Source organism: Haliaeetus albicilla, chromosome Z, assembly GCF_947461875.1.
Source record: "Haliaeetus albicilla chromosome Z, bHalAlb1.1, whole genome shotgun sequence".
Taxonomy (NCBI): Eukaryota; Metazoa; Chordata; class Aves; order Accipitriformes; family Accipitridae; genus Haliaeetus; species Haliaeetus albicilla.
Window position 1 is genome coordinate 33,914,468 of NC_091516.1, and position 15,149 is coordinate 33,929,616.

General features: G+C 37.9%; 1 protein-coding gene across 10 annotated transcripts in view; it reads right to left on the reverse strand.

Annotated features, from left to right (window-relative positions):
• The window catches only part of CDC14B (cell division cycle 14B), a 48,650-nt gene that overhangs the window by 16,813 nt on the left and 16,688 nt on the right, over window positions 1-15,149 (reverse strand). For all 10 annotated transcript variants that reach the window (XR_011323148.1, XR_011323147.1, XR_011323146.1 and 7 more), the window contains exons 5-11: window positions 10,171-10,247; window positions 5,706-5,772; window positions 4,201-4,263; window positions 3,186-3,273; window positions 2,612-2,842; window positions 713-851; window positions 433-586 (exon numbers count right to left, since the gene is read on the reverse strand). Coding sequence is in view for 6 of the 10 variants with exons in the window: in XM_069775921.1 (XP_069632022.1) it covers window positions 433-586; window positions 713-851; window positions 2,612-2,842; window positions 3,186-3,273; window positions 4,201-4,263; window positions 5,706-5,772; window positions 10,171-10,247 (819 nt within the window). In the remaining 4 variants the exon portion in view is untranslated. The remainder of the gene's footprint in view (window positions 1-432; window positions 587-712; window positions 852-2,611; window positions 2,843-3,185; window positions 3,274-4,200; window positions 4,264-5,705; window positions 5,773-10,170; window positions 10,248-15,149) is intronic.

Sequence of the window (15,149 nt, forward strand, 5' to 3'; positions counted from 1 at the left end):
GCCTTTTTAAAACAGCAGTACTATTTTTTTAAAAGGCATCATCAAATGGTATTAGAGAAGTTGCAGTTACTTAGAAACTAAAAGGAGCAAAAAACCTTTCATCCCTTCCCTTTAAACACACACAATGAAGTAACAGAAAATCCAAAACAAAATCACAGTGGGTTTGATTGCAAATTGTACTTTTTTTGTTCTAATATTTACCTAAAGACTAAAGTATGATAAGGGTGCTCCTAATTCAACTGTGTACTGCACTTCATTTTTCATACTTGCTCTCCATACCTTTTTTCCCCCCATATCCCTTGATACAAAAAGGGCAAACAGAAAAAGATTCTGATTAACACAGTTTTAGTGTACACACAGGTTTGTTCAGAACCTGAGAGATTCTCAAAAGCAGTTACAACTTTTACAAGAGCACAATATTCGGATGGTTACCAGTTCAGTGTCCTTTTGGATGGTTCTCCTGCTTCTTGTGTCATTAATTGAAATATCAACTACTCCTGACAAAATTCTTGTTACAGCAATTTTATGGTTTCCTTTCAATTTTGCACGGAAAATATCCCCTTCTGTCCAAAGTTCTGCCTGTTTGCTATCATAACATGGAAAAAAAAAAGCCCCAAACACAACAAATTAACACCAACGATTATTAAGTGTACAATAAAAGAATAAGACATCTAGCTCTATTTTTTAAATCATTTATAGTCAATCTACTTACTCCATCAGGAAGTGTTGCTGCGGTCCAATCACCGAACCAGGTCTATTTATTCTAATCCAGGCAATAGTTTCAGCAGCTGTCATCCGATAATGCTTCATAATGTAACAGGCAATAAGTGTGCCAGTTCGTCCAAGACCAGCTGTGTAAGATAAAAGAATGGCTTCTTTTATATACCCATCTTCATCTGGAATCTGCAGTAGCTACAGACATTGCTATTTGGACAAATAGTTACTTGCCTAGTTTATTAAACAAACCTGCTACTGATCAACTTGTTAAGTGCAATTTACCTTTTGAATTTTTGTTTCCATGTACAAGGTTATTAACACATTTTTCACAGTTTTTTTGAGTGAGGTAACCTTCCAAAGCCAGTGGCTTTACAAATATCTCTAAGTCTATCTATCTTTATTTACCTATCTATGAATATGTTTGTAGGTATGAGAATTATCCCATGCATAAAACCAAACAGCTGGCTTTCTTCCAAAGGTCTCAAAGCACCTTCTTGCAAATTGATCATACACTACACTGAAACCAGTTGCTCTTCCAATCCCTCCTCTTACTTATTTCCTACTTTAGTTCCCAAGGAAAAGGCAAATTTTGCAATCAGCAAGTCGGGGTACTAACCGACACAGGCAAAAAGTACTCCAGAATGAGGAATCTTCTTTGCAATGGCCCTCAAAACAGTTCTATTTACCTTGGGAAAAATAAGAAGGAAAGGAGGATAGCTCCAGCTAAGTGGTTCCTCTCCTCAATCATTTGCTGTAAATGTCAAATCACACATCACCTTCTCTCATTTAACAATCGACTGATCAACCCCAATGTAAGATCTTCAGTATAACCCAATAGCCAAGACAATCACACAGCATTTTCCATGCCTCACCCAGCTTTAAGAATAGGCTACAGCATTCTACTCTTTCTCAATAGTAAGAGCAGGCTGAGGAACAAGGTAGTCTAGACACCATTAGTATGATAAATATCAAAGATCTTAATTTGAATGAAAACAAAGCACTTGTACCACTGATACTCAATATTCAGTTGTAATCAATTAAACAATACGCCCCGAATTTATCACCTCAGTGCAGAGCAAGAGTATGCACTTGCTTCCCAACAGTCAAGATGCTGTTTTTACAAATTCTTCCACTTCATGGTATAATCCTGTTATACAGCAAATGGGTGGCAGATCTGGGAACAAAAATGCAGTCTTTGCAGGTCCCAGGCAAATGGCTTAAAAGGCCTTTCTCCTTCAATCACAGCATTATCAGGTACACTAGTGAGGCAAAGTTTGTGGAGAACTAATGTCTGACAGACTACTGAAGATGGTGTGGGAAGGGAAACGTAGTTCCTCTAGAACCACAGAAAACTGTATCTTTATACTAGCTGCATTGGGCATGCTCTGAATATCTTTTCCTTGGCAGTCTCCGAGCATGCCCAGTGTAGCTAGTATAAGGGGTTTCTGAGGGATAAAGATTTCCGTGCTTCTGGAAGAACACTCATACTTTATGAAGAATCCCCTCCAAAAGTGGCAATGATATTTTCAAAAGTTTATAACTTGGTATATGTAACTGTATATTTACAGAAAGATCTATAAACCCTGTCAGGACTTCAAATTCCTGCTCAAAAGCATCCTTTGAAAGTGCTAATACTTTCTAGCAGAAAGAGCTCTTAATATTGGCAAATTCAGTTTCCCCAGCCTCATTCTTGGAAACAGCTGGGAAAATTTTTCTGGAACTTAAAAAAATTAGAAGATGAAGTGCAGAACAGAAGCACAGAAAGAACTTCTACAGAAAGGTTGCAGTTTGGCAGAGATGTTAATAACTAGATATAAAGGAATTATAGCGCAAAATACCTCAGGAACTGTAACTATAAGCATCACGTGTAATATAAATTGTTTTTACACTATACCTTTGCAATGAACGGCTATAACACCTTCAGCATTTTCACAAATATTTAGAAATGTTTTAACTATAGTATCAGTAGGTGTGCTTCCATCAGCAAAGAAGAGGTCAAAATGCTCAAATCCAGCATCTGTAAATCGTTTGGCATCATACAGTTTTTTGTTGAGGCGTATTATAGTGGTGACCTTATGTTTCCTGAAGTATGGGAAATAAGCCTCTGGAGCATGGTGGGGATAGCCTATTTGAAAAAAGAAGCAAAAAAAAAAAAAAAAGAAGAGAGTAAGGCTCAACTGCAGAAATAAACAAAGACTCAAAAACAAGAGATGAAAACACTTTCAAAATAGGACTCATGTTCAACATAAAGAAATAGACTAACTGAAAATGGAATTTTAACATAATCACCTAGGTCAGATACAATTAAACCAAGCATTAAAATTTTACCGCCAGGGTTCTTATAAAAGAAAAAGAGCCAAGGAAAAAACACACTGTTTGAGGAACAATTCTTAAAGCTTGTTTTTACTGATAACAATCAACTAAGAAAGCAGTGGGCTTGTGTCCCCCACCTCCTTTTTTAAGCATACCATTTTCAATTTTACTTCTTGAATGAGGTCCACTGAAGGCAATGAATTTGTTTGGTATTATCCAGTTAAAATCTCCATTTTCTGCTCTCTGTCAAGAGAAAATGCTTGGTTTATCATTATCCCTGTATTTTCAGGCTTTTCCTTATTGTTTCAAAATACATGCTAGATAGAAGTGATGTACAATATTTGCCAAAGGAAGTTATGTTAGTTGCCTGCTTTCCGTTCCATTGGGAGGATGCCAGGTGCTCTCAACCTCACTTCTCTTGCCTGTGTTCTCCTCTTTCTAAATTAAGAGTTTTAGAACAACACAAATGATGCCCTTCAGATGAAGGGAAACTTCCAATTTTAAATTTTTTATAGGTTTCTAAATTATGACCTTGGCCTTATCTCTGTTGACACTTTAAATTGTGACTTTTTAGATTCTAAGAACACTTAATTTTCTCTTTACAGATAACTGGCAGCTTTGCATTTCTGAGACTGCATATAGTCAAGAGTTGCAGTCCTTCATTGTCTCATTTGTTTCCCATGCCCCAGAGTTAATTTTATAGGCTTGGAGCTTTCCAGCCCTGTCTCCTTCTTTACCTCAAAGAGTGTTATTATACTTTGCCATGTGTTCACAGATACATACTTTAATTGCTCTCCAGAATTCAGTTAGACTTGGACTTGTACGCCCTTGAGTTTCTCATCAAGACTGCTCAAGAATATGCATGACCTCTAAAAGGTGGCCAAATTCCCACTGCCCAATCATCTTCCAGGGTTTTAATAATAATGGAAAAAAGTATTTATTTCCATTTTGGTTTCTGCTTTCCCCCACATGTTTGAGGCTCACTATGCTTAAATCTGAATTTTAATATTCTCTCTCTGATCACACACCTTTATTTAACAACCAAAGTTTAAAGAGACAAAACAGAAGTGGAACCTAATACTACTACTACAAAAAAAAGCACATATTATAAACAATCAGCTTAGCATTAGTAACAGCAAACAAATCAGAAGATTGATACTGAACACTTACTTCATAATGCTCATATTCATTTACATCAAACTTATTGAAATCCAGGAAACCATATTGCAAAGCCTAAAATTCAGAATACAGCTTTTAACAAAGACAACACCTTTTCCATGGAGACAGTTTATCACTCTTTTAGGTTACTGAAAGTGCCTTAATACCTGTTCTACTCTTTCAGAGAGATGTCTTCATATATTTGAAAAATATAGATAACTCAGTCTTGGTTCAAAAACAATTTGTAATTTTTAATATAAATGAAGTTAGACAAGCAAATCGACTCTTTTATATTTTCATCGAATCAGTACAAAATTCCAGACTATAGAAGCATTCAGTCTTTTTATTACTGCTAAGTGTACAAAATAAAAAGGAGAAAAATAACTGGCAAAAAATATCTACTGAAATTATGAGTACATTCTGAAGTCTGCATTCAAGGATTGCAAATATTTTTGTGCATGAATGCTATTCGGTCTCTTTACGATGCTAATATCTTCACTGACTAAATTGTTTGCAGACACAGTCCTAAGCAGATACTAATGTGGTCCCTGATGTCCCGTAATTATCCACAACCATTACATTAATATGGTATAAAAAATGTAAACATTTGGGTAACTGGCAGTTTACCCACTTGTTAAGTCAGGAAACACAAACACAGATAATCTCATATCTCCAGGTATTTAAAATACTACATTCTAATCTCCTCTTTCACTGCATAATCTTCTGTAGTTTTCCTTGCTGTTCACCAGTACTAAGAAGAATAGTAATTCAACATTCTTGGCATACAAGCAGCCAATATCAAGACATCCAAAAAAGCTGAAAATCACAAATCTGCAAGAAGCTGACTTAATGAGTAAAAATACCAGTATTTGGCAGAGATACCCATAATACAAAAGACAGTAGCAGGGTAGAGAGCTGCAGAATTCCCCATTTCACTACTCACACAGACTAAAAAGAATGCATATAAATTCCCCTGTCCTTCAGTGCCATATTACTTCACCTCTGTATTGCTATAAAACACTAGATTATGATAATTTGTAGTTTAAAAACAAAAAGCACCTGTCTCATAACATTTTTTCTATTTCTATTACTAAAGCAAAACTTGAAGTCATTAGCGCATGCTGCAAATGCCTAAAAAGTATCACTAACCAATTTAAAGCCACTTTCAAAGGCCATATTCAGCCTAAAATATAACACCAGGGGGCATATAATAAACATATCACACAAATCTTAGGGATTAGATGTGTGAATTACTGTCCTGAAAGATTACTCAGAATAAAACTCAGAACTCCCTCTTTAAAAATCTTCACTAGTTGATTATATAAGGTATTGGTTGACTTCTATGGATGCTGTATCTAGAAGTTTTGTTACAACGCATAATACGTAATAAGCTAGGCAACAATCAGAAAATCTGCTACTGCACAGCTCTAATTGGATCCTAGCTTCCTAAACCTTCTTTTTCTGCTAGGCAATATTTAGTTGACCTTTTGCAATACAAAAAATATTGTTTTACTGACCTTGTTTATTGCATGAAAACAGTCCAGCAATGTCAGATGAAAACTGCAAGTACCAAAGGAAGCATCCCTATAAGATATGATGACCAAACCGGTAAAATTATCCCATTTTAATCCAAGTGAAAGCAACTGAAGATACTTCTCTAAAACACCTTTAAAAAATTGCTTCAAGATAATTAGTAGTACAGTGAAATAATTATGCCAAGTGATTACTTCATGTCCCCCACCTTCCATCTTATAATAATAACAGAACATAAGTTATCTTAACAGATGATCCAAGAGTAAGATTACTCCAGGTAGTTTTGGTAAAGCTGAACTGTTCGATTTCTGACATGAACATTGAAAGTGGCATATTTCAGTGTTCATGTCAACAAAGGACAACACAAACTCCTTGTGGCAGAAGCTAATGCCTAAATCAGTATCATATTCTAACATACAATCTTAGAACATTTTCTTCTGAAGTACACTTTCAAAGAAGTCAAATTTTAATATACTGCAAGTTTTTTATTCAAATTCCATTTAAAAGAAAAGATGCTGCACACATGCATTCTATGTATATGTGAACAGCATCTTCTTACTAAAACTGTCAAGATACACATTTATGTAGATATATTAAAAGACTTCCCTTAAGATGCACAAAATAGTTTATGCTTAAACACAAGGAGAAACTGGTTTTCATTAAAACCTTTTCTTTCAGCTACAATTTTTTAAATTCTGTTGATCCAAGAATGGCACGTGCTTAGTATGTGACCATTATAAGATTCCATAAGCACTGCAGAGTAGGCATTCTACAGCAATACTATAGTCAATTAAAAAAATAAATTTAAATTGAATCTACATCAAAGAATATCATGTCTTGGCAGAACACCTTCTTTTGAGACCATGCAGCCCTCAGCAGCAAAGAATCATTGATGTTTCAAAAAAGTAAAAAAATATATCATGTTCAAATTTCAACTGAGAGGAGGAAGAACTTCTGAAGAACCTGGATGGCTGACTCTACAACTTTTTTGTATCCTTTTCCTCTCTAATGAATCGGTGTGAAAGCTGGGGGAAAAAAAAGCAGGAAAAGGAAATAACAGAACCCCATTCAAGTGAAAGAAAGGGCAGGTGAAAGTGACATTGTCTCTTAGGCCACCTGACCAGGAAGAACAAGTGGATCAGGCCCTCTACAGAGAGATGGGAGCAGCCTCACATTCACAGGCCATGGTCCTCACAGGGAACTTCAACCCCTCTCAGATCTGTTGGGGGGGCAACACAGCAGGACATAAACAATCTAGGAGGTTCCTGCAATGAACTGGTGACAGCTTCCTCCTCCAGGTGATATGGAAGCCAATGAGGAACAATGCTCTGCTGGACCTCATACTCACCACAGAGGTGCTCGTTGGGGATGTGAAAGTCAAAGGCAGCCTCGGATGCAGTGACTATGAGATGGTAAAGTTCAGGATCCTGAGGGCAGGGAGGATGGTAAAAAGCAAGGTGACAGCCCTGAACTTCAGGAGAGCAGACTTTGGCCTCTTCAAAGATCTGCTTGGAAGAGTCTCATGGGATAAGGCCCTGGAGGGATGATGGGCCCAAGAAAGCTGGTTAATATTCAAGGATCACTGCCTTCAAGCTTAAGGGCAGTTCATCCCAATGAATATGAAGCAGGCAAAAATGCCAGGAGACCTGCATGGATGAACAAGGAACTCCTGGCTGAAGTCAAACACAAAAAGGCAGCCTACAGAGAGTGGAAGCAAGGACAGGTAACCTGGGAGAAATAGAGACATTGTCTGAGCATCCAGGGATGAAATTAGGCACAATAAAGCCCAAGTGGAATTGAATCTGGCCAGGGATGTCAAAGAAAACGTGAAGGGCTTCTATAAGCACATAGGCGACAAAAGGAAGACTAGGGAAAATGTGGGCCCGTTGCTCAATGAGACAGGGGACCTGGTTACACAGGACATGGAAAAGGCCAAGGTACTGAATGCTTTCTTTGCCTCAGTCTTTACTAGCAAGATCAGTCTTCAGGTATCCCAGGTCCCAGAGACCAGGGGGAAAGGCTGGAGTGAGGGAGATGTACTCTTGGTGGAAAAGGATCAGGTCAGGAAACACTTCTGCAAATGGGACATACTTAAGTCCATGGGCCCTGATGGGATGCACCCGAGTGCTGAGGGAGCTGGCTGATGTCATTGCAAGGCAACTCTCACGCTGATGACACAAAACTGGGAGGAGTGGCTGACATGCCAGAGGGTCGCGCTGCCACCCAGAGGAACCCTGACAGGCTGGAGAACTGGGCTGACAGAAGCCTCGTGAAGTTCAAGGAGGAGAAGTGTAAAGTCCTGCACGTGGGAAGGAAAAATCCCAGGCACCAGTACAGGCTGGGGGCTGCACAGCTGGAAAACAGCTTTGCAGAAAAGGACCTGGGGGTCCTTGGGACCTTGGGACACCAAGTTGAACAGGAGTCAGCAACGTGCCTGCCCTGTGACAAAGGTCTACAATATCGTAGACCACATTAGACAAAGTATCGCCAGCAGGTCGAGGGCAGTGATCCTTCCCTCTCCTCAGCACTAGTGAGGCCACACTTGGGAGCACTGTGCTCAGTTCTGGCCTCCTTAGTACAAGAGAGGTATGGACATACTGCAGAGAGTCCAGCACAGGGACGCAAGTATGATTAAGGGACTGAGGCATCTCATATAGAAGCAAAGGCTGAGGAAGCTGTGACTATTCAGCCTGGAGAAAAGAAGGCTCGGAAGGGACTTTATCAATGTATATAAATACCTGAAGTGAAGGTGCAAAGAAGATAGAGCTAGGCTCTTTTCAGTGTTGCTCAGTGACAGGACCAGAGACAATGGGTACAAACTGAAACACAGGAGGTTTGCTCTGAACATCAGGAACCATTTTTTCTCTCTGAGTGTCACTGAGCACTGGAACAGGTTGCCCTGAGAAGCTGTGGAGTCTCCATCCTTGGAGACATTCAGAACCCATCTGGACATGGTCCTGGGCACGGAAGTTGGACTAGATGACCTCCAGAGGTCCCTTCCAACCTCACTGTGATTCCATAAGTGAAAAAAGAAATTCTTTGCATCCTGCTAACAGAAGTTTTCATGTTGATAATGACCCTAAGTAGCAACTACCTGACTGACTTTTTATTATTCTACGGGAAGGTACTGGTTTTTGCAGAGATGAAGATGATCTTAAAGGAGCAGAGCCCAGACCAACATCTCTGTTGATCATTAATGTAATCTGAATTCCTCTATTTGCACCAGGTTTAGTTACACTAGTAAACTCGAGAAAATGGTAAAGTTTGCAGACACTTCAGCAGACTGTATTCTTTATCCCAAAGGCTGGACATGTCTTCAGAAGTCAGCTCTCAGTAAGTCTTATTATGTAACACATCTTTGCATTTCTTTCAGTAGTGCTGTTGAAGTGATGATCTGGGAATTTGGGCAGGGTATATGACCTGAGTAAAAAGCTGCTATCTCCATCACCCACATACACCTTTTATGATATTTAGAAACAAACCTTACAGTCTTCCTAATAAGGACTTTTGTTCTCCTGGGAATATAAAAATGGAATTTAAAAGTGAGAAATGGGATGATGGAAATACACAAAGAGAGGTGCTACTACACCATTATACTGTGGTAATGGCAGGGGGGAAGTAATAGAAATTCAAATCATCAAAAGCCCATCTCTTGGCAAGAGAGCTAGAAAACACAAACAAGCAAGGACTGAATTAATCACCCCATAACAATATATGTGGACAGTAAACTTGCCTCCTAAAAAGTTTTTTGGCCATTCTTTTCTGCATACTGTGGCAGCCAATGGAACACTAGTTTAGTCCAACTTTTAGAAACTTGTTTGGAAGAAACTAAGAAGTTTTTCCTCTGCGTGACAGATCAACTTTATTTGCTACCTTAAGCAGCAGAGCATATACCACAAAGAGAAGTCTGTGATCTCAAACAGCTAGGATTACATTCCCTCAGGGTCAAGCAACCATGAACCAATGGTTTTACACACTTCCTCATTGGTAAAAAGAAATACTTTAAAGTTATGCTAAGTCATATGAGGTTAGCTAGCATTCTTTATGCACAAAACAGTCATCGCGGGTTGCTGCATACATTCAACAAATGGGCAAAATGGAGTGCTAAAAGTATTACATTATGAGCCATTTGGGATGAATGACAGATATTTTGATACGTTTAACTATCAACTACTGGCACAAAACCAGACTGCCAAGTGAGAAGCAACAGAGATCAAAAAGCTCAACAAGAGTGCATACAAAGCAGCATGGCCCCTTCACCTTCTGTCAGTGCACTTTAGTACCAGCTGCTAACACCCCTGTTTAGCAGTCTGCACTTAAAGCTCAGGCAGTGAATGTGTCATGTGTTAAAACCAGCACCACCCCCACCACCCCAAATCAGTACTGATAAATGCTACATTCTTCTTCAAAATATCAAGGTACAAAAAGTTCTAACAACTTGTTATTTACCTGAAAGGAAGATATGAAACACTTCCAGCCAATATAAGCCTGTACACATCTTCTGGGGATTCTCTCAGGTATATTATCTATTTTTGTGGAAAAAGACAGAAAACAAAATAAAAAAATTATTTTAAGATTGATATTAATAACTTCAAGTCACTTGTTTACTACAGAAGGCATAATTAATTATCACAGAGCTCAAATGTGATGGGAAAGAGTGGCATCAAGAACAAATGTATGCGAGTGTGAAACAATAAAACTAACATAAGCGATATAAAATACTGGTCAACCTAGAAGAATATATATTTTTAAACAAAATTTATAAATTCATGCAGGAGTTGTTCAACTATAGGCTAAAGTGAAAAAGCTTCTGCCTGTATGGGTTCTTCCATGTTTCTACTGCAACTCTGCTGGACCAGTTTGTAGATTTTTTTTTTTTAATTAAGCTTTCAAGATGTAAATCAAAACACAAAACCTCACAGAGATATCAACAAAGCTATGAATCATCTGGTCTACAAAACAGTGTGTACCCTCAGCAAACAAGATTAAAACAGTAATTTGTGTATGTTTTGATTTTCCTACAGCAGTACATTTGCTTTATTCCAAATCCTGTACTTCCTCCTTTGTACTTGTGAACCAGTATCCAATAACTAAATCCAGATGCCATAAAGAGAAAAAAAAAAAGAAATCTGTAGCTTCAGAAGCAAAAACCTGAGAACAGAATGAAGTACCATACTTGAAGCACTGTATCAAACTTTCTACTGTCAAAAACACTCAGAAAAGAATTCACAAAGGACCAACTCAAAACAAATATCCATATGGTCTACCATCACAACATGCCTGATCCCTCTTGGATAGCCTCTAACACTAAGGTCTCCTTAAAGAATACTGTTAAAACTCCTCTTTTATGCAAATCAGGTTTTCCAATCAAACACCATCCCCAGCATGGCCAGGAGGTAACAACTGTTAATAACAAGCTGCCATTACATTAACAGGTAATTTCAAGTGAATATTTTTTCTTTAAAAATGCATTAACTAAGCTTTAACACACTACAGAAAGTTATTTTTTGTCATTAACATTCAGTAAAATTATTCACATCTCTTACATTAATGACCTTTTTCCTTAGAGGTTTTTTGTAAGAATCCTAATGAGTATTAATTAAACATCCACCAAAAATCTAAGTGTGGCATTTTTGCTTTCTGCTGCTTTTGACATTTTTTTCTTTTAAAAGGTGGCATTGCCTTTCAAATTTCTTTGATGCTGCTGCAAAGCCAGTCTGAACAAATGGCTTAACATACCTTCAACATCCTCTCTACACATACACACATTCTTGTGAGGTAGAGAATCAGAGATGGAACAGACCTTGCTAAAAAAAAAAAAAAAACAACAAACAACCAAACCCAGCCTGAAACATATCCTGAACAGACAGCTAAAACATACATGGTAACAGGTGACCCCTTTCATTTTTCCTCTGATTCGATTACTGTGTTAAGTATTTTCTGAGCGTTCTTCCTGTGCAATTAGCAAAACCAAAGAAAAAACTGTCTGTCTTGTTTTAAGTAGCTTAGTTAAGTAATGAAAACTGCATGTTTTGTGTGTGTGTTTGCTTTCACTGGGGAGGGGTCAGTGACTTTTGCATTAATATTTGCAAGCATACACCTGGAATAGAAGAGAGACTTAAAAAGCCCCCAAAATATCACTGAATAGCTGCTCCTCAGATGCCAGAGTTCACTTTCTATTCTGCAGGCATATTCATTGCCTGAATTGGATATAAAGGTTATATGCCAAGAAATTTCAAGTTGTGTGCTTTGATATAGTCACACTTTGCATCTTGCAGCATAGTGAACACATATTGCTAGCAACCTTATAAATCTAGCACTGCTTATCAGAAAAAGAGCCCTGCCCCAGAAAAACTTATAAACCACAGATATGAAATGGCATTAGCAAATAGAAGGTAATTAAACAGCAGAAACAGAGTTTGTAGAAACTAATCAGAAATTTGTAGAAATTAATCACCCGAAAAAACTTGGGATTCAGTGCTGTAAGGCTGGGTAATATACAGAGAGTACTACTTCTATAACAGGCAAGTAGAAATGCAGCTAATACTAGCTAATCCTCTAAGTGCATGTAGCTCAGAAAGGCCAAGGATTTCTCCCATATCTCAGCTGAGCTTTTAACAGCTTCTTAAGGCAGAAGCATTTGTTTGCAAGTGTAACAGCTGCAAGATGCAAGTTTTTTCTGTAACCTTAAGTGTTGTACTAAAGTAAGTCTACATAATGTTACAGTATACTGAAACATGTTAGTTCTTAAGCACAAACTTCTGAAATTACATTACCAGTGAAGTTACTAGAAACACCATTTTAACATACATGCATGTGCATATGGACTTTCCTTAACATAGTTATATGAACACTTGCTACATACAAGGACACTTAAAAAAAGCCAACCTGATTTTGACACAAAAATCCAATGTCTACCATTGTTTACTATATACAAAAAGCACACTGCAAGAAGATGGCATTTTTCAATACGCACAAGCTGCTAAGCAAAAATATGCAGTACTTCCTGTACAACTGAAGCAATATACAGTATACTGACTGAAGAAGGAAGCTCTTCAAGTTGGATTTCTCAGAATTTTCTGAAACAAAGAGAGATCCTGGTACACTTCAGTTGTGACACTACTACGCACACAAGATAAGGCATGTGAACAGTTGCAGAGACAGCAGTTGATGAAATGGTCAGATGGTGTTCTCAGTTAAAAGTGCCTTACAAAAAAAATTAGGTTAATATGAGGATATCTGGACAGGTGCAATGGTGTGGAGTACTTCAAAAGGGAAGAATGGCATTCAGTCTCTGCACAGAATGGGAAAGACCATAAACAGATACTTACTTCACAAGGAAAGTATACTGGCAGTAACATAACACAAGAAGCTGTGACAGTCAAAGTAGAGACAGGGTCAGTTTCTGTCACAGCTTAAGACCATGAGAGAGCTGGAAATCTTGGATGCAAACAAGGCTGGATGGAGGCTGAACATGGGTTAGCCTGGGTTCAGGTTATGGGTGAACCAAATTCCAGATATGGAAACAGGTAAGACTGAAGGAGTGAGGGAAGGAGCAACAAAGCCCAGGGGAGCAACAGACATCAAGGCGGCAGAGGCCATATACGCATGAGGAAGTAGTGTGCACCAGCAGAAATGCATCCTGCACTATACACTTTCAGCACCTCTTAACCTTAACAGCTAGTCCTAATCTGGTCCTGTGGACTGAACACCCGTTACCTGCTGGGACTGCTCCTAGGCTGCCCTGTGAAGTGAACCAAAAAGCAGTGAGCCGGGTTTAAGGAAAGATTCACTTCAAAAACATACTCCTGACACAAACTGAAACTGTTACAACTATATATATAAAACTACATATATAACTGTATATAATACTGTTTCTGACCAGAAGGAGGCCACTAAAGCCTTAAAGATGAACAATTTCTTTGGAATGATGTGGGTGAACAAACTGCAAAAGAATGCCAGTAAACGAGAAAGGAAAAGTGATCAGAGAGACCTGTAGCAGACAGAAGTGTTGAAAGACAGAAGGACTTTCTGAGGCAGTAAGCAGAACTGATGTTTCAGAAAAAAAGAGAATGGAAATGTTGATCTGATGAATAGCAAAACAAAGATGTATTTGTAAATTCATGAGGTATGTACTGGGGGAAGGAGGGAAAATAGGAAAACACATAACATCCAGAAATCAAAATATACAACAGCTGAAACCAGTTTGTCCAGATGCTAATTCTAAGTTATGTTTCTGCTGTGCTTTCTAAGATGACAGAAACTTTCACAAATAAAGTTGTTTTCTTAAGTTAATGTCAATAAAGCAACCAACAAGAAGTACAATTAAAAAGTTGAAAAATATCAAAATAAATTGCAAGCAATTATATTAACTGTTATTAAGCAGAAGCAGGCATTTTCTGGCAGTTTTTGTCCATTCTTGTATATGTAAATGGAGAGAAGTCTATTAGAATTTTACATTGATCTCCCAAGGGTCTCCTTTCCTGCAGGTCAGGCAAATATTTTAAAAAAAAAAAAAAAAAGCAGCTTTTAAAAAAAACTTAGAAACTACAGCAGACCTGAAATAAATAATCCACAAGTACAGTTGCATTGGTTTTAGAATTTTCCTACAATCATACAGAAGCGGAGGAGGGTGTACATACACATCTACATACACACACATACAAAAATACACACGGAAAAACTCTTAAAATCCTTTACAAATCTGTTACTTCAGTACTTCCAGGAAAATTGTTACTATACGGAACTGACATCTTTCAAGCCAAAATAACATACCATTTTATTATACTATGTAATCACTCATATACCCACAGTTTAGAAATTTGCTTTCTTTATGCATAGAAAAAAATATCCTACTGAATTTCAAAATACAGCCAGAAATATGCAATTAGCAGTTGAACCATTAACACTGCTCTAATCATCCTTTTCATTTAGGACATCTGTTTCTAATTAAGGGACTGTAGGCAGCTCCATGAATGGTCAAGAACCATCCAAGCGTTGAGTACTGGGAAAGGTGCACTCAAGCACCGCTCCTGCCAACATCCCTGTGTAGTCAAACAGCTGCTACAACTTTCACTGAATAAAACAGAAGGGCTTGCAGGACTAGGTGACCCAGTGTTTATTTATGAGCACTTAAAATCAACCATAGAATGAGAGTTCTTTTAGCAAGCTATGTTATTGTCAATTCATATTAGTGTTTTCAAAGCAGCCCTATTTTTTTAACAAAGGTTTCCTAGATTAGTGTTATGATCATGAAAACGGTATTCACAACAGGATTAAAAGTATTCCTGGTAGAAAAGGAAAGGAGGCTCTGGTTTAAAAAGGCATCTTAATCTTCAATATATGGGATTGCCAAGTGAAATAGTAATGCTGCAAGGCAAAACATGTTTGATAATAATAATCTTTGACATAACTTGTTGCATTTTCAG